We start from the raw sequence: 18,932 nt of genomic DNA on the forward strand, positions 1-18,932 counted from the left end.
GCCGTTCCGGGCTGGGCGGGCGTAGCGGCGGGGGGGGGGGGGGGGGAGAGAGGCGGTGGGGTTGTGGGGCGGGCTCGGTCCAAGTCTCCCCGTCCCGTCCCGCCCCCCCCCCGCGGCGGCGGCAGGTGGGAGGCTCCGCGCTGGCAAGGTGGGGCCGGTGCGCCGCGGGTTTGACGTGTGTGCGAGTGCACATGGTGCGGCGGCGGGCGGATAATAAGCGAGTGGGTCCGGGGCGATGCCATTGCTCTGAGTCACGGCGGGTGCGCGGAGCTGCCGCTCGCCCTTTCAGCCCGGAGCTTTTGGGGTGTAAGGGCCGGTTGAGTCACCCCCGCGCCGGGGAAAAGAAGGGACGGCCGGTGGTGGTGGTGGGGAGGGAAGAGGAGGAGGCTGTGGGGGGGGCGGAGGAGATCCGCTCCGCCTGCAGCCCCCGGGGCCGGGGCAGCTCCGCCGGCGGGGCGAGTCTCGCCTGGCAGTGTGGAGAGAGGACATCGCTGCCTGCGCCTGCCTGCGCGCACGGCTCCGCTCTGCGCCCGCCGAGACCTCCCTGGGCGCTTTTCTGCCGCCCGAGTCTCTTTTAAAAATTATTTTATTTTTCTTTTTTTATTTCTCTCTTTTTTCTTTTTTTTTCTCTTCTCCCCCCTCCAAAGCCTTTTAGATTTTTTTTTTTCTTTTTGGTCTTCCCGCGGCGAGCGTTGGGAGGCGAAAGGCAAGAGCCGAAGAGGTCGGGAGGGAGAAGGGGGCGGGGAGACGGCGAGGGGAGCGGCGGGTGTCGGTGCGGGAAGGCGGGGACGCGGCTCCCCGGCCCGACCTCGGACCATGTACCAGGACTACCCCGGGAACTTCGACACCTCCTCCAGAGGCAGCAGCGGCTCCCCGGGACATCCCGAGACCTACTCCAGCGGCGCAGCCCAGCAGGTAGGGCTGGGCGCTGCCCTTCTCCCCCGCTCCCTCCGGGGGCTGCTGCCAGCGCTCCCGGCACGGGAGTTCACCGCCACGCCCGGGGAGCGGCGCCGGTCGCGGGGGCGCGGGCTGCCCGCAGCCGCCGTCCCGTCCCGTCGCTCCCGGCGGGGCCCCGCCGCTTTCCTTCCCTCTCCCGGAGCGAGTGCTGCGACCCTTCCGGGCGGGACGCTGAGCGCAGTCCCCCTCCGGTGGGGGTCGGGGGTGCCCACCAGGGGCTGGGGGTGCCGTGGGAGGCAGCGACCTGCCCCGAGTCGGGGCTCGTGCGCCGGGAAGCTGCCGCCGCCGCCCCGGCCGCGGGTAGAGCGGGGCCCGGGGGTGCGGATGGGGAACTGCCGCCCGGTGCCCGGGGAGCCGCCGCGGCAGCGGGCCGGGAACAGCTCAGAAATCGCAGGGCTCCTCCGGGCAGCTCCTCTCTGAAGCCGGGAGCGCAAATAACACGGTCACTTCTCACTCTTGCTCCTTCCTGCTTTTGTTCTCGTCGGGAGTTTCTCTGTCCCGCCGTTCACCGCCCCTTCCCGGGCACTGGGGCGCTGTCCTGGGATCGCTCCCACCACTTTGAGCGTCTGTCCTGGCACTTTGGGAGGTGCCGTCTGAGCTACTTTCAAGGCGCTCTTGCAGTCGCCGTAAAACGCGCAGGGGATGGCTTAAAGTGGCGTCTGGTTCTTTCGAGCGTCTGAGGTGGTCTACCCGCTTCTCACGCCTCATCTCCTAAACTTTTGGCTCCGTAGCGGTGACATTATTTTTGCCTCTCCCACCTGTGAGACTCAGAGGCCGGTGGCGTCCCTTCACGCCCTGTCAGCTCCCCGGCAGCTCCTTTGCTTTCCCGGGAGCCGCCGGCTGCTCCTCGGCTGGTGACGGCTTTTCCCGAGCCGGGTTTTCCTGAGGGCCCTCCGGAGCGCTCCCCGCTCCGGCCGGCACTGCCTCCCCTAGCCCCCTCCCAAGCTCCCGCTACCGGGCGGCACTTGAAGAATGGGAGATATTTCCTGTGGAAGCGGCGTGAATTCACGGACCTAAAAGTCTAGTCGGGTGGTTTGAGGTTTTTTTGTTATTTTAATTTTTTTTTCCCTTTCCATATTCCTAAGAAAACATCTCAGAATGGCTTATATGCCTAAATCCACCACTTCTGGGGAAGGCATTACACAATCGGGACGGTTATACAAACCTGGGTTATTTCATAACTTGTTTACATCAGCTGGCCCAGCCTCACTCTTTTTTTACTTTTTCAGAGTTGCCCCCCCTCCGCCCCTTTCTCACAATATTATTATTTCTTTTGTGGCTATGTGTGAGCGAACTGGAAGCATAAGCACATCGCTGTCTTTGCATCAAGAAATCATAGGATCATTAAAATAAATAAATAAACAAATAAAAAGAGGAGGGTGAAAAAGTCCAGTCTTAAACTTTGCCAGCCGTACCAGCCCGTGACATTCCTCACATTAAAGAAGTTTTACCAGAAATGACTCGCCGCCGCTCCCCGCCAGTCCCAAACGCATCTCGCTGGTGCCCTCTGCGGGCCGAGGTTTCCAGGGACTGTAGCTCGGCTCCGGTTTATTCCCTGTTAAACAGTATATGCCAGGACAAGGTAGGGGGAGCGGGAAAAGGGGGGGTTGAGAATCTGGAAACGCCCGGCAGGTTGCAAACTTTTCGCTCTCCCTTTCCTCCTCTGCGGGTTCCACAGCTTGCTGAGGGGAGTCACGAGTCACCGGCGCTGCTTCGTAGCTGAGCTATCGAGGTCTGACCAATAACTGGGTTTTCCCCTTTTTATTTTCTGAGGCTGCACGTCTGCAGCTGGTGTGCATGGCGTTTGATACGGGGGCCAGAGCCCAGTTTCTAGGGTTACTATCTGAACCGGGCTTTGAGCAGGACGCTGGCTTAGCAATGTTTTCTTTAAGAATCCGGGAGATTTCTCAAGGCCTTGTGCATCGTCTTCTCCCTTGATCCTTACAGATGTTGTAGATTAGGATCAAATGTAAGTGTTGCCTTTACCCTAGCAGTCGGGCTGTTCTGCTGATTCTGGTCTACAGAGATTTGCAGAGTTTTATCACTGCTGAAAATATGCATTGTAGAAATTTTTTTAGTGGTTTTTCTTTCCCCCCCCCTCACCCCAAAGTAAGACAAGATGCATCGGTCACATATTTAAGTGGAAACTGTGTCTCTAAGCCAAAACTTTGATGCTTTTAAATTATTTTTCCCATACAACGCAGCACTGGAACATTTTTCTTTTAAGTTGCGTGTCATGCTATTTTCCTAATCACTGACTTGCCATGTGGTAAACATAGACTTTAATGGGAAGAGTTTGTGTTCTCTCTTAGACTGGTTGGCTTTCTCCTTAGATATCCAGCACTCTGTCCAGTTTTCCTCTGAGCACATCGTCAACATGGAAGAGCCATTGAGGGCCGTGTATTATAGCATATAATTGAGGCCTCATTAATACTGAGCATATAAATGAGGGCCTCATTATAGCATATATCCTATACACTCTGTATTTATTAACATCTTCTGAGTGGTCTTTTGGTAGTTTAGTTGCAGGGTTTGTTTTAGTCCCATGCTCACTGTATTCTTTTCTAGACCAGTTTCTGGTGTTTCTCAGTGCTTGCAGTTACAGATGTAACTGAAGGTATCAAAGGGAGTGGAGACACAGCCAGGTGCAGATAGAAACTCCTTGTTAAGGGAGAAGGGAACCGTGGAGCCAAAGCCTGAAATGTTTCTGTGCACCCAAGCTGTGACCTGCCAACTCAGTCTGTCTCTGCCTGTGGCAGGACTTGCTGGAGATTGCCTCCACTCTGGGTTAGAAGAGGCTCCTTGCCAGTCCTGTGTTTTTAAGGCAGAGCAGAGACTGACTGCAATTCTTGTTACTCTTAATAACAGGACTCTGTTTGCTGTTGTTTTCTTTTAATGATACCTTCTTCTGCATGTTGCTTGGGTCAGTAGGAGAGCGGCGGCTTCGTGGTTGAGCGTGTGCTGCGTGTGTAGCCCTGCAATCTGGCTATCACCACATCTTTTCTGTAGCACTGTGAATTCCTTGTAGATAAGGAGAACTGAGAGCTGGCAGAGAGTTGCCTCCAGGAGCCTCTCTGAAGTCGGGAGACGAGGGCTGCGTGTGTCTTGGGTGGGGAAATGGCAGGAGGGAGTCTGGAAAGAGGAGAAACGAGGAGGTGGATGAAGGCAGGTGGTGCTGGTAAAGGGGACTGAAGCTCCCTGAAAAGGCAGAAAAGTTGGGGCTGCAGTCTGGGGAAAGGTCTGGAGCTCTAAAGTGGGAAGGCCAGTGCTCAAAGGGGCTGGGCAGGGGAGCTGTCAGGGAATCTGGGGCCTGCCATTGAAACCAGTAGTGTCCCAGGGGTCAGAGCTGACAGCCACAGGGCAGATCAGCAGGGTGTGTGTGTGTGTGTGTGTGTGAGCAGTGTTCTGGCATGGCAAACTGATCCAGTGGAGTGTCCCAACAGGGAAAGTGAGGGATGTGGGGAGAGTCTGACCAGTCAGCAAGCACTGCCTGTAAAACTCTGCGGCACCGTGTACCTGAAGACTCAGCCTGTCAGCTATTAACCTCTATTAATTTTCTGAGGAAAAATCCTGCCTTTGGAAAATACAGAATACAGGTTAAGGGAAAAATTTAAGCTATCTCTAGGGATTAGAAATGAAGCTAATGACAGACATGGAGCATGGTACAGGTAAGGACTGTAGTCCAGCTTGTCTCATCCTTGGGTGTGCAAGCAAGTACCATGGAGCTGTCAAGGGATGTGGCTGAACTGAGCAGCTCTCCTTTTAGTGTTCAGGAATTAGAGATGGTCCTAGGTTGAATTCAAGGGTGACTGCAAGTGGCTTGTCATGTTATCTGTAACTCAGAGCCAGATCTTTGTGTCAGACACTTGTATCTTATGTGGTTGATTTGGTGGTGGTTCTGACTCTTCTGACGACCTTTGATGGGAATTTTTGGTTGGTCATTGAGTGTTTGAGGCTGCAGTAATGTGGCACAGTGCAAAGGTGCATTTTGCCTCTGGAATGCAAAAAGTGCCTTTGCATAGCAAAGCACCAAAAGATCTTGGTAGGGTTTTCAGCCACAGCTTTCTAATGTACCTACAAAGAAGACAGGAGCCTATCTCTTCTCTTCTCTTCTCTTCTCTTCTCTTCTCTTCTCTTCTCTTCTCTTCTCTTCTCTTCTCTTCTCTTCTCTTCTCTTCTCTTCTCTTCTCTTCTCTTCTCTTACAGGAGGGATGATGGCACAGGTAGGCAAAGGTCATGGTAGAGGCCACTTGTGGAGCTGGAAGCAGATGTTTTGTCCCCTGAGCACCTGTGGTTTAACTAGTCTTGACCTTCCTTCCTTCTGCAAGGTTAAGATCCTTGTGATATGGTTGTGGAGGCACCCAGGCATCCATCCTCTCATGTACTGTGAGGCAACAGCCTGTACTAGACAGAAGGGGATTTTCATCTGCAAGTTGGTCTGTAGTCTTGACAGTTTACGCTCTGTAGTTAACTGGGAGAAGTGACAAAGATGCCATGCACCCTGAAATGTGGGGTATACTGAAGGTGTGCTGGATGCAAGGTCTGGGTGAATCTTTTTTAGGTTCTGGTGGGGCTTTTGCCAAGGTCTTGGTGCCAGTGTCATCCTGTCTGTGTAATTTTCTCACCTGCTTAATTTGGTTAATTTCTTTCTTCTCTTGTCCTTTCTTGCTAGATTTTGAGCTGTCCAAAACTGTAAGTCAGCATTTGCTGGTATTCAAACTGGATCTTCTGGTCTCCAGGGATTGGCAACTGGACTTCTTAAGGCTAATTGTGGTCCAAAATGCTGTAGTTATCAGAATGTGGAGTACTATTTGCAGTAGCCTTGGTTTAACAAAGCACTTATGGTGCTTGACTAGGCACACCCTGAAAAGGAAATCTGTGTTGAAGTGCTGGTCCTTATCTGGGACACTTACCTGAGCTGAGGTCAGGCTGATGCAAGGGCTCTCGCTTCTCTGGGAAATGAGTTTGTGGACCCAAGAATGCACATTTTTTATGGGATCATTTCATGACTTAAAAATTGATGGTAGTGATGGCTGCTGATCCTACAAGTCCCTTCTCTTGCACAGTGATTGCTGAAGCAAGTCATGTCTGTCTGTAAAACCCAGTAAAACCATTGAAAGGCTCCTGAAGAAGCCCTGCATAGACAAAAGCATTCTTTCTCCCTCTTCCCCCTCCGGGGACAAGCGATTGTTTTCCTTGCAGTCTAGTGCCAGCATATTATCCAGATGGATTTACCTCTGTCTGAAACAAGGTGTACATGTATTTTGGAGGAGATCATTACCTGCTGCCTTGGTTTTACTGCTGCCTTGTTTTGTCTAGACAGCGCAGAGAGCTGCAGGGAACTTGTCCGATCTCAATCCGGAGACCTATTTTATAGGCTGCTATTAAAATGCATATCTTTGCACGTAACCATCCTGAGGCCAGGTTGCTTGTGCTGTGTGTGTGGCGAGCACAGAACCACAAGCTGCTCTGCTTGCTGTACCAACCCTGTGTGTTCCAAGCCCAAATTTCAGGGAAATACTTTGGTAGAAGGTGACTTTGCTCTGGTTGGTAACGGCAACTCTGAACTGAAGTTTCTCTTCCTTTTCCTTGGCCTGGCAAAGAAGTGTTTTTTCTAGAAACTCCTTAATTCCTCTTTTGCTCCACACCGGAAGGAGCAGTGGGCACAGGCAGGAGGTGGTGGGGAGGCTGCCCAGGAGGGGAGGCTGGTGTAGGGGATGCTGGGGAGGTGTAGGGGGGTTGAAGAAGGGGGCTGAGAGGGGGCAGAACTGCTGTGGAGGGGAAGTGCCTTAACCCAGCACCTTCCTCTGGGGGCTGTGGCTTGCAGGGGCAGCCTGGGATGCTGCAGAGGCACCAGCAGGCAGTGCTTTTCCTTTGCATGCCATTTTTGATCCTCACTGGTGCTGCTCCTGAGGGCCTAGCTGATTTCTGAGTAAATGCTTATGTTCTGCTTTCACTGATGGTTTCTTCTCTTTTCTCTCTCTTCTCCCCTGCCTTTTCTCCCAGAAATTTCGAGTAGATATGCCAGGATCAGGCAGTGCCTTTATTCCTACAATCAACGCCATCACAACTAGCCAAGACCTGCAGTGGATGGTCCAGCCCACTGTCATCACCTCCATGTCAAGCCCTTACTCCCGTTCGCATCCCTACAGCCATCCGCTGCCCCCGCTGTCTTCAGTGGCTGGACACACAGCCCTTCAGCGTCCTGGTGTCATCAAAACCATTGGGACCACAGTGGGACGGAGACGAAGAGACGAGCAGGTAACCACGGCAAGGAAGGAGAGCAGCTGGGGATGCCTTGAAAATAGGCACAGAGAGGTTTCCTCCGCACACCTTGTGGGATCTCCCAGCTCCACGGGACAGTGCTGAGGTCTGTCCCCTGCACTGTACATGTGCTGGGGTTTCTCAAGAGTCACATAGGTTTTAAGCTGGAGGGTGATTTTTTTGCTGCTTTTTCTCTATAAAGTGAGACTTACCCGACTTCTGTCAAACTGTGGGTCTGTTTCAAAAGCAGGTGAAACTCTGAAGTTGAGCCCTGGGTTTTGGTTTGAGTGTTTCTCGCCACTCCAGGCAGAAGGAAACCTCTGAGCAAGCAGAAGAGTTTTTACACAGGTTCTTTACAGATCTGACACCCAAATTACATCAGGTGGTATTTTATACATCTGCCCTGTGGCATCTAGCACTGCTCCAGTCTCACTTTTTGCCTGATACCACCGGTACCAGCAAGCATTGTGCAGGGAGGACCATTTTCCCTAGAGCAGCTCAGCTCTAGTAGCAAGAGCCTTCTGGATGCCTGGGGTTTAAATCCACCTTCCCCCTACAGACACACAATTGCCTGGTCTCTTTACAGCGATGAGGTGGGGATCCCATAAGAGGAGATTTTTCTGCTCCTGACCCAGTGGTGTTTTCATAGCTGGGATGGAGTGGCTTGTGCCACACATGCCCCGTGCTCAGTCTCCTGATGGGATTATTGAGCCAGGACCCTGGATCCTGTGATGGGGCAGGGAGGTGGACTTGTAGATACAGACATCTTATCTTCTGGAAATCCTTTCAGCCCTCCCAGTCTCTTCTTGGTAAGAAATAGCCTTCTCCAGTCTGATGAATAGCTTCCTACAGTGCTGGGCTGATTTCTTTCTGTCTCTGGATTTTTTAATTAAAAAAAAAAATAATTTAGATTTCCCCAAATTGTTCCCAAGCAGCAGTTGTGTGGGTCGTTGCAGAGCAACGTAATGAGACGCACTGCACACCCCCAGTACATGAGCACAGACTATTGCATGAGGTCTGTTTCTAATAAGACTCACCAGCCCTACTTTTACTTCCACGTCATCTGTTTTGATTCACAGTATAATTATTTCTGTGAAGTCGCTGTCTGGTTTAGACCTAAGAGGCAGAGAAGAGGTTAAAGCTACTTTTCCAGAGGTTAAAGCCACTTTTTCCCCTCTGTGCAGGGGGAACCTGTGTGGATGCACTGAGGCCCTGTTTTTAAGGCAGGGTAGGGCAGCCATGGTGCTTCAGGAACATGCCAACCCTTTCCACCAGCTGGAGCTACCTCCTGGTTCCCTGCTCGCAGGGCTGGTGTCCAAACCGAGGGAAGCTCTCACGAGAACTAAGGGAATAATTAGCAGCAACTAATTTGTTTGACAAATGCTGCCTCTGTGTTCACAAATTGGCCGTGAAGAGATCACCATATTCTCCGCTTTATTTGTTGTTCGGAGTTATTTGCTGAAGGATGCCTGCCAAGTTCCTGGCCTGTGGCTTGTTTGCAAGCCGTTCACTGTGGGTCACTCAAAGCCAAGTCCTTTTGATTAGACACGTGCTATGGCAGTGCCTGGGCACTTTACCATGGCTCTTTGGCTCAGGTTTCCACCGACCACGGCACCGGAGTGCCTTTTTGGAAAACATTGTGTAACACTTTATGAAAAGAGCCTGTTCTGATGAACATTTCTGCCAGCAAGTGCACGTATTGGGCTTGGACAAGCTACAGATAATGTGTACAGCAGGGACATAAAGAGTGCCAAATCCAACCTCTTTCAAACAAATCCAGCGACCGTTGACAGAATATTCCTTTTTAGAGCTGGTATAATGTTAAGTACGTCCAGATTAGGGGTTTTGGTCCCCTCTCTGTGATTTTTGCAAAGCATGGCCTCCAAGATGGGTAATTTTAAAAATGACTGAAGCCCCTGGGAGGAGAAATAAATTTCAGTACCAACATTTTTCAGTGAGGTTTGTGCTTCTGAAGCAGGAAACTGCACACAGAGGCCCCAAGTCACCATAGAATCTATGTGCATGCTTAAAGCTTTGCCATGTTCCAGACACTTGTGTGCAAATACATTTTTACCCTGTGCATGGGTTGGCTGGAACTTGAGCAGGTAGAACTGTACTGGGGAAAGTGGGAACTCCTTGCTGGGGGGGAGCATGCTAAAGCCCCACCAACTGCTGCCCAGCAGGTTGTAGGTAACCCCCACCCTGAAATGAAGCACTGTGATCTGCTGATGGAAAAGGCTTCAGGCCCAAAACCTGTGTCCTGTAGTCCTAGAAGTGCTTGTGTTGTTGAGTGGCATCTGGTTGCTAGTGCTGCCTGGCAAGCATGGACCAAAACCCAAACCAAGGCAGAACCAAGCAAGGGGAATGCCTGGAGCCTGAAGTAAACTCTCTGAAACTGTGAAGATCAAAACTAAGGAAATAAAGGAAACCAGAATGAGGTTAGACTAAAACCAACACTAAAAGGAAAAGATAGAAAAAGAGCGAATATACTGTTTGCGATTTTGGCAGCCCCTGAGGATATTAAAACCGAAAGCTTTTTATGTAAAGCTTTTTTTTTCTTTTCTATTCTCTGCTAGCACAATGTGAGCTCTGACACGTGCTATGCAGGGTGCTTGTTTAACTTTTATTTGCAGTCACTGAGCCAAAGCCCCCACAGCATACGCCAACCTGCAGGGGGTGAAGTGCAGCGCTTGGGGTCGGTCAAGAGCAGAGGAGTGTGGATGACCGAGCGAGTGCCATCAGTCCCCATGATGGTCTCTTTGCACCAGCTCCTGCATGCTGTGTGCCACCACAGCACTGAGCTGGGTCATGCTGGCCCTCCTCAGCTCCTGCTGTAATGGCTCCCCAGCCTTGGCAGGGGTGCAAGCCCATCTGCTGCTCCTGGGATTTGTAAAACTGTATCTTGAAGCCCAAAAGCTAGGTCTGACTTGACCAGGCCTTGTGGGTTCCTGTTCACTTCCTCTGGTTTTGCAATAGTGTTGCTGATGAGTTTCTATGGAATTGCTTCTGATTCACATCAGTGAGGGTGTCAGCTGGCCTCAGGAACCCCTTGATACCACTGGAGCCTTGCCTGCTGATGCAAGAAGCACAGTGTGTTATCTCGCTGAGTGCTCAAAAACCTGAGGTCAGATTTTTGGGTGGTATAAATCACTGTTGCTTCACGGACTTCATGGGAGCTCTGCTGATCTCCCTGTCTCCCATTCCACCCCTTCCCCGACCTTCAACTGTTTTTGTGTGGGAAGCAGCAGATATTTTGTTTCAAGAAAGAGACACTTACAACATTGTGCTCTGGTTTTGCTTAATATACCACCCAAGTTGTGAAACGATCAGAGCATCTTTTATCTGTTTGGCCTTGGTGCAGATTCACTGAGATTCACAATCTTACACAATCTTCCCCGTTCCTTGCTCTGTCTTCTTCTCACCCTTCTGCTAAGACCTGGTGCAGGCAGAGATACTGTGTGCTTTCATCTTCTGCTGACATCAGTGAAGAGAGGGAGTGCTCAGCATCCTGCTGGATCAGGCCTTTTCCCTTTGCGTTGCGGTTAAATTCTCACAAACTTCAAGGAATGCCTTGCTCAGATCTGATTGTGGGTTTTCTTGGCACTTGCCCACAGCTGTCACCAGAGGAAGAAGAGAAGCGAAGGATCAGGAGAGAGAGGAACAAGCTGGCAGCTGCTAAGTGTCGTAACAGGCGTCGAGAGCTAACAGAGAAACTCCAGGCGGTACGTGCTCTGTATACGTTTCTCCTTCCTTGTCGTCTGCCCTTTGGACCAGCTCAAAGGGCATTGCTCTCCTGCTGCTGGGCTGTTTGAGGAAGATGCTACAAAACACACACCGCTTTCCCCTTCCAAGGCTGCCTGGTGGCATTGCTCCTACAACAACAGTGGTGAGGGCTCAGGAGCCTAAATCCACCTCACTGACTGCCCAAAATGTCCTAGGAGCTCTCTCTTCCTTTCTAGCCTCCCAACTACTTTGGGTCTCCCTCCATAAGTGGAAATAAAGATGCCTCAAACACAGGCTTTAAAGGACAAAAGCACTGAAGACAAAGGATCATCTGAAAGCAGTAGAAAATGAGAGAGTCTGTATATGTACCTATATAGCAGCATTATTTATAGCCTAACCCCTTTGGATGAGGTTAACTGATTTCCTACACAAAGGAAGCACTAGAGAGATGTGTGGTCTGATGCCACAAGGAAATAACTAGCTAAGCTGGAGAAGGTAAGAATGAGCATAAGAACCATGGTGTGGGTAAGGGACTGGCTGAAGAGGAGGCAAGGATGGGTTGTGTTGACAGAGGCTGGAGGAAAGGCTCCAGCCCTCCCACTCAAGAAGCAGCCTAGGACTGGTTTTAGGCAGTGATCCTAATAACAAGGGCAGCAGCAGCAGTGAAATGTGCTGCTGACCTCAAATCTGGGAGGTATTGTCAGTGGAGAGGAGGCAGGGCATCCTATAGGAAGAGCTTAAGGATTGTTACAAATAAAGCAATAAAAGTGAGAGGAGTGCAAATTGGGAAGTCTTATCCTGAAGGACAGAGGGTGGATTCTTTGTGAAATGGTGGCCTTGTCACACAGGAAGGTACTAATGCTCACAGATCGACTATGAGCCATCAGTGTGATGTGACTTCAGGAAAGATAAAAGTAGTAATCCTAGGATGCATGAAGGGACAATCCAGTGAAGGTAGAAGTGTTGGTCCTTTGTACAAGAGTCAGTGTCAGTACTAAGTGTCAGTCCTAATCTGAAATATGCACTACAGAAAGAAAATAAAACAGGTCAGAAATTGCTGAACCTACCTCTGTCTAATTGAAAAGAAAATGACTTATGTAGCAAAAAAAACCAAAAAACAAACAAAAAAACCAACCAACCAAAAAAAAAGAACCAAACCAGTAAACCAAAATGAAAACAAACCAAAACAAAAAAAACCCACCACCAAAAAAAAAAACAAAACAAAACCCCAAACCAAAAAACAAGCACAACCTAAAAAAAATAATGGGAGGAGATCTGGGTCCTTTCTGCTAAGGTCAGACAAGAAGAGACAAGAGTGAAGTCACAAGTCAAGACAGAGTGGTAGAAGCTGGCCACCAGAAATTAAGGCAAGCTTAAGAGAAGAATATTTATAACTGTTAAATTGGTGAATTTTGGGAATAGGCTACTGGTAGACACATGAAATTCAAGATACTTAGCTGGCAATGACCTGGTGCCTGCTTGGCTTATGAAGAGTCTGGGTTGTATCTGCCTATGCCAGATGGCAGCTGGACTTGACGGCCATGTTCCAAGTTAGGATCAGTTCCAGAGCCTCTGATATTTACTTATTTCCCTTTTGTCTGCAGGAAACTGAAGTGCTGGAGGAAGAAAAGTCAGTGCTGCAAAAGGAGATTGCTGAGCTCCAGAAGGAGAAGGAGAAGTTGGAGTTTATGCTGGTGGCTCACAGCCCTGTGTGCAAAATCAGCCCTGAGGAACGTCGGAGCCCACCATCCAGCAGCCTCCAGAGCGTTCGGACTGGAGCAAGCGGAGCAGTGGTGGTGAAGCAGGAGCCTGTGGAGGAAGAAATCCCATCTTCCTCTTTGGTCCTTGACAAATCCCAGAGGTCTGTCATTAAGCCCATCAGCATTGCTGGAGGTTTTTATGGGGAGGAGACACTCAACACTCCCATCGTGGTGACCTCAACACCAGCCATCACTCCTGGCTCATCCAACTTGGTGTTCACCTACCCCAACGTGTTGGATCAGGAGTCTCCACTTTCCCCATCTGAGTCCTGCTCCAAAGCTCACCGGAGGAGCAGCAGCAGTGGTGACCAGTCCTCAGATTCCTTGAACTCTCCCACCTTGCTGGCATTGTAATCTCCCTGTGGCCCCCCATTTTGCCAGTGTGTTACATCCCCCCAGCACCATGGGGGGAGCCCTCTCCATGGGATTAGAGACAGGCACAGGATCGTTCAAGCACAAAGGCAGCAAGAACAAGGATGGGGAAGTTCTGCAGCTTCAGGAAGGAGAATGGGGACCAATGCCAGCTCTTTGGAGGCAGGAAATGGCAAGGGTGGGATTGACATGCCAGGACTGTTGGGAGAGGGTGATGTCCCCTCTGTAGGGGCTGCTTATGGAAACCTCTTCATGGATGCAGTGGACTTGGGGAGCACTCCTGGCCAGGACTGAAGGCGAGCTGTAGACTGTTGCTTGTTGTCCCTTTCCTTTGTGAATTGATCTGATCAGTTGTGCTCTATGCTTAGATCATTTTGGTTTGTTACAAACTTAACAACTTCTCTCTTTCTCTTTCTCTCTCTCTCTCTCTGTGCTTATCATTTCCAATGTTGTCGATCCCATGACATTTCATCCAGTTGCTCTGAACTCTAAAGACTTGTTAGGATCTTTCCTCTTGGGACAGGCTGCCAGAAGAACATAGTGTTGCCCAGGCAGGAAAGGGGTGGCTGGCAGGTCCAGCAGAAGGGGGGACCAGGAGCAGCCCAAAGGCTCAGCAGCAAGGGCAGAGCTTGCAGATCCTGCCCGAGGCACAGAGACAGTCAACAGAGACAGCAGGAGGCTCATGTGGGAGCCTTTCTTTTTAAAAATTTATATCTGTTTATCCCCATGGGTTCCTCAAAACACAAGTTAGCATCTCAGGGCTGAAGTAGCACCGCAAAAGCTGCTGGGCTGACACTTAGCAATGGCAGGGTTTTACCCCAGTATAGTGGATATGAAATCTGCTGCTTGTTGTTTACTTTTCTTGGGCTGCCTGCTGTCTAGGGAGTATTGCATCTTCCTTCCCATCAGGGCTCCTGACTCAGCGGCTGATCCCTTCCTGTTAGTAAATCCTCCCCTTGGCCATATTTGCAGAACATGTTACCAAAAAAGAGGTGGCACCATGTGCCTATAAATCTAGGATGGAGACTGGCAGCAGATAAGAGAGTGAAAGTAGCTGTTTGTACCCTTGCTGACTTTATCCCTGCTGAGAAACAAAGCAGTGTGCATCCACCAGTGGGGGTTAGTGGGTATTTGCCCAGAGATTCCTAGTTTCCCAGGCTAGGGAGAAGGCAGTGGTCCAACTTCCAGCACAGCACAGGCCACAAGGCACTTCTGACCTGGCAGAAATGGCATGGTTGAAGTGATGACCTGTTTGGACTAGAATAGAGCTTCTCATAAGCTCTGATTATGAACAACAAATTGACAGCAGAGGAAAATTGCTTACCATTATTTGCACCCTGGTCTTTGTCTCTTTTTTTTTTTTTTTTTTTTTTTTTTCCTGGTAATTGATCCAGTTTTGTTGGTGGGTTGATTGGCCTGAAGACAAAAAAACGAATCAGAGAGCTCCTCCCCTAGCCCTGGGTCCTTGTCTTCCTCAACCTGTGGGCTTGGCTACTACTACTAAGCACTCACAGAGGACACAAGTTCTCCAGCGCTGATGTTTACTACTGAAAACCATAATGTGTGTGACCTGTTCCTGTTTAGAGCCAAGCTCAATTCCTGTTAATGTCAAGGCACTGACAAACCGTGACCATGTGCACGCTAGGACTGCCCAGCTTGCCAGCTAAACCTCTTAGGAGGTAGCTTTTTGGTCCTGCCTGTTGAAGCTGAGGTGGCAGCTATTTATTTTGGTGTAAGATTTTCTTGTCCTTTTAGATATATATTTTTTTTAAATCAACTGAAACCAGGGTATTTCTTGGTCAGGCTGGACCTGGAGAAATGCAATATGCAATTATAGGGACAGTCCTGTGAGATGCTAAACTGCTGCAGCCCCCATCAACTCAACTGGGAATTAATAGGGCTCAGTCTTGTGGAACTGGACCTTTATTCAGCAGGACTGACTTCCCTCAAACCCTGGCCACTGCCCACTCCTTGAATCATTTCAAAGGGACACTACTTTTGTTCTAAAGGTAGGCTTTGCTTTTTTGTTACTACTATTATTTTTAAACCCAGGTATTTATCAAACCTGCCAGAAACAGAAAGATATGAGTGATCTTTTTGCTTCATAAAGCTGATTGTGATTCAGGTTTTTTCTTTATTACTTAAACACTTCCATCATTATACTGGTGCTAGAGGTTTCAAAGTGAGCTTACACAATAAGTAAAATTGATAAAGGAGTTCTCTTGTCTTAACATGAAACATCAAAACTTGCTTTTTATAATGAAGTAGACCTTAAACTTCTTGTAGTTAGTGCAGAGGATCCTGTTTTTATAGTTGGAACCACTTCAGGTGAAACTGCTTCTTCACTAATGGTCTCCAATTTGCCAGGTGCTTGTTTGGGCCCCTCTGGATTGAGAATCTGAAACTGCTCAATAAAATGTCTCTGATTGTCATTTCCACCCATTTTTGAACAGAACTGATGAATCCTAAAGTGGTGCAGCTACTTTTGAGGCCAGCTGACCAGGACTGTTGTGTCCCAGAAGCTCAGAAACATTCCTACTTTGGGAAACTGTCTTTGGGAAGTCAGGTGCCTCCTTAAACCTGAGTCAGCCTAACTCCAGTGGAACACCTAAAGTTTCCCTTTGCTTTTTGTCATGGAATCAATGCCCAAAGGAGCTGCAGCTGGCCCTTGCCCACTGCCTGCTGCCCCTTATTGACCTTCTCAGAGACAGGACAGGACAGCCCCTTTCATGTCCTTCAGTACTGACAGGAACTATGTAAAACTGCCCAGAAAAGAGAATTATTTTCTAGTATTTGGAAAAGAAACTGAATGCCTTGTGCCTGCCTGTTTTGTCAGATCTTTCAGAGGATGTCTGTTGGGGTTGCTGGTCTCCTGCCTTCTGTATTTTGTGGATCAGCCTTACTTTTGTTCAGTTTCTGGCAAACAGGTACAACTTGAGCTCTGCTGCTGTTTTGGTCTGGCCCTACATTCTTCTTTTCAGGTTTATTGGTGTGCTTTTTGGGAACGGACTGTCTTCCCCGTCCCCAAAATAGTGTTTTCCATGAGTACCTTCTCTGCCAATTCCTAAATGTACAGTGTCTCCATGTTCTGCATGTAATGGAGATGTGGGAGCTGTTCTAGCTAGTGTCTGACCAAGAGTTTTTGAAGTCAATAGAAAAAGGCCCAGGGAGTTTCAGCTGGTATTGGGTCAACTCTCTAGTGAGGGACCCAAGGAAGCCTCTTATAACATCTTGAATTAATCAGTGCCATACTGGGAGGAATAGTAGCAGCTGCATTGAAGGAAACAGTCAGCTCCCAGGTGCTGTTTGCTGTCCCAGTTTTTTTCTTGTTCCTCCTTCCCCCTTCCAAGTTGTGGCATTGCCTTCATCCATTCCTTTCTCGTGGGTGTGGAGACTGGGTAAGTCTCAAAGTGCTTGTGGTGTGATGGGATTTGGGACCAACATGCTGGGGACAGTAGCTCTGTTGTGTTTTTATGATTATTATTTAAATGATCTATTTAGTTCATCTGAACCTTTAATTTTGCTGCTTACTGTATGTAGGATCCACCTGGCCTTCATCCTAAATGAAAAGAAAAAATTAAAAGAAAACAAACCTAAGACAACCCCTCCTCCCTGGTATCTTATTATTTATTGGCAGGCAGCCGTATTGTGCCTGCTTCAGCAGATCTGCCTACCATTAATTTAACATCCTCCCAAATCACATTCCTGGTGTTTGGTTGTTGCTTCTTTTTTGTTTGTTGGTTGTTTTTTTTTTTTCCATTCTAAACCAGACTTATGAAATATAAGAAATCTTATTATTATGACACTTACAAGTTCATTTTCATTAGGAAGGCCAAGTCAAATATTTTAAGAGGTGGGGGGAACAATCTACATTTTATTATTTATTTATCATGTTTACATCTTTTTTTCTGTTCAAGACTTGGGTATAATAAAGAAAGCATTAAAGATACTCCAATCTTCTTTTTTTTAGGCTAATATATATTTTTTTTTAATTCTTTAAATAAAAGATTCTGGGTTTTGTTGTTGTCTGTATAAAATGTAAAAAGAAATGTGTTTCTAAAGATGCATTATCATTCCTCTGTGAACAGTAGGTGGAGTTAAGGACAAATCTCAGAATACAAGATAATAATAAAATCCCATCCTGTTTTACTTAATTGTTCCCCTCCTATCCTGTATGATTAAAGGGTTATTCCACTTTCTTGTTTGTGGTTACTTGATATTAAAACCATATTAAAATGTGTAGAAAATAGGTATCCAATTGTTTTTGCTCAGTGAAAGGATGAAGTGTTGTATATATCTTGATATACTGTGTAGTTCAAAGTAACATCAATAAGGGATAGTGCATCTTTATTTAGAGCGATAAGTTACTAGTGTCACTTAAGTCTACTTTAAGATCCTCAGATATAGAAAGGGCCTGGTTCTGATTCCTCTCTGCTGAAGGCTAATTGAGAGATTCAGTAGCATTTCAGCATTTTGCTGCTGCAAAGTAGGTGTCAGAGGTGGAATCAAGCCTCAGTGATTAATAGGCAACCATGAGGATTGTTGAAGGTTTGGGGGCACCATTATCTTCTTTTTTTTCCTCAAAAGTTTTAGCTCATGGGTTTTTTTTTTTTTTTTTTTTCTTTTTGTCTTCATTGAAAGTTTCTGCCAAGGAGGTTCTTCAAGGTGACTGCTGAATTGGGACTCTTTGCTTGTTGTGATCTTGATATCATTCTTGCGGTCCTGGAGAGTCTCAGTTCTGAGGTATTCTCTCTGCTGTTGTCTCTTTTCAGTTGTTATTTCACTGTAATACAGGCCTACAGTATTTGCACTAAAACAAAAAGCTTGTTAGAGAAAGCTTGCTGCTATGAAGAAAGAACATATTAGAATGGTTTTGCTTTTACAGTTTTAACTGAGTAGCATTTTGTAGAATAAAATCAATTTAGACTGAAAAGGAAAAAATCACTTTTCTCTTTTTCCTCTGCCCCCCTCCTCCTCTTTTCTTTTCCTCCCATTCCTTGATGGTGTGATGTTCCCCCCTTCTCCTTTGGTGCTCAGTTGTAATGATTGGCTGTATTGTTGACTATGCTGCTGAGAGTTATGACACTTGTAAATCTTGTTTTAATGACATTGTGGACACTTTTGTATAGCCAGAGCTAACTGGAGTTCTTTGTTAATTGAAGTCATTAAAAAGCTCCCTTTGCCATGAACAATTAAAAGCTTGCATGTTCCTTCAATATCAACAAATGGGCACAGCATTGGCAGGTGCCTGGTTGTAGCACATTTCAGGGCTTTTCATTACAGCAGCTGAAATCCAGACAGTGTTAGCTGCAACCATGGTTAATGGGGCAGAGCAGACCTCCTGGGTTAAAAGGCAAATAATGCGTTAATCCTTTCATCTTGGCCTCAAAAAGAAAGCACTAGAGATAGAAAATGCATGCTGAGGTGACTTTACGTTCTATTTTTTTCATCCACCTCCTCAGCCAGAAGGACTCAAAGCTTCTGCCCTGAAAACATGTAGAGAGCATGGCTGCTTCACCTCTGAGAGTGAGAATGAAGTTAAGATGAGATTCCCTTGCTCACCTGGGAAAGTTGTAGTCTCTGGAGTGGAAGGAACCCAGATACACAAAGTTACAAGTGAAGGATATCATATTGAAGTGAAAAAAGAAATGGTCGTGAGGAAGAGATGTTGGGCCAGTCATGGGTAGCCAAGCTGGCTCCAGGCCAACCTGCTCCCTAGGAGTAATGTCTGCTTTGGCTTCCTGCTGGTCTCTGTCCCTTGCTTTTTTCCCTCCCTTATTTTATACATTTTATACATTTTATACATTTTATACAGTTTATTTTATACTTTTTATACTTTTTATTTTATACTTTTTA

The 18,932-nt window shown here is 47.9% G+C and overlaps 1 protein-coding gene across 1 annotated transcript; it reads left to right on the top strand.

The window, feature by feature from the left end:
* The first annotated feature begins 197 nt into the window (after positions 1 to 197).
* Positions 198 to 18,274, top strand: FOSL2 (FOS like 2, AP-1 transcription factor subunit). Its single transcript, XM_030448750.1, has 4 exons — positions 198 to 915; positions 6,964 to 7,218; positions 10,836 to 10,943; positions 12,549 to 18,274. The coding sequence occupies exons 1-4, from the start codon at positions 817 to 819 to the stop codon at positions 13,056 to 13,058; spliced, it is 972 nt and encodes a 323-aa protein (XP_030304610.1). The 5' UTR covers positions 198 to 816; the 3' UTR covers positions 13,059 to 18,274.
* The last annotated feature ends 658 nt before the right edge of the window (positions 18,275 to 18,932 follow it).

The sequence above is a fragment of the Calypte anna genome, chromosome 3 (genome assembly GCF_003957555.1).
Source record: "Calypte anna isolate BGI_N300 chromosome 3, bCalAnn1_v1.p, whole genome shotgun sequence".
In the NCBI taxonomy this organism is placed as follows: Eukaryota; Metazoa; Chordata; class Aves; order Apodiformes; family Trochilidae; genus Calypte; species Calypte anna.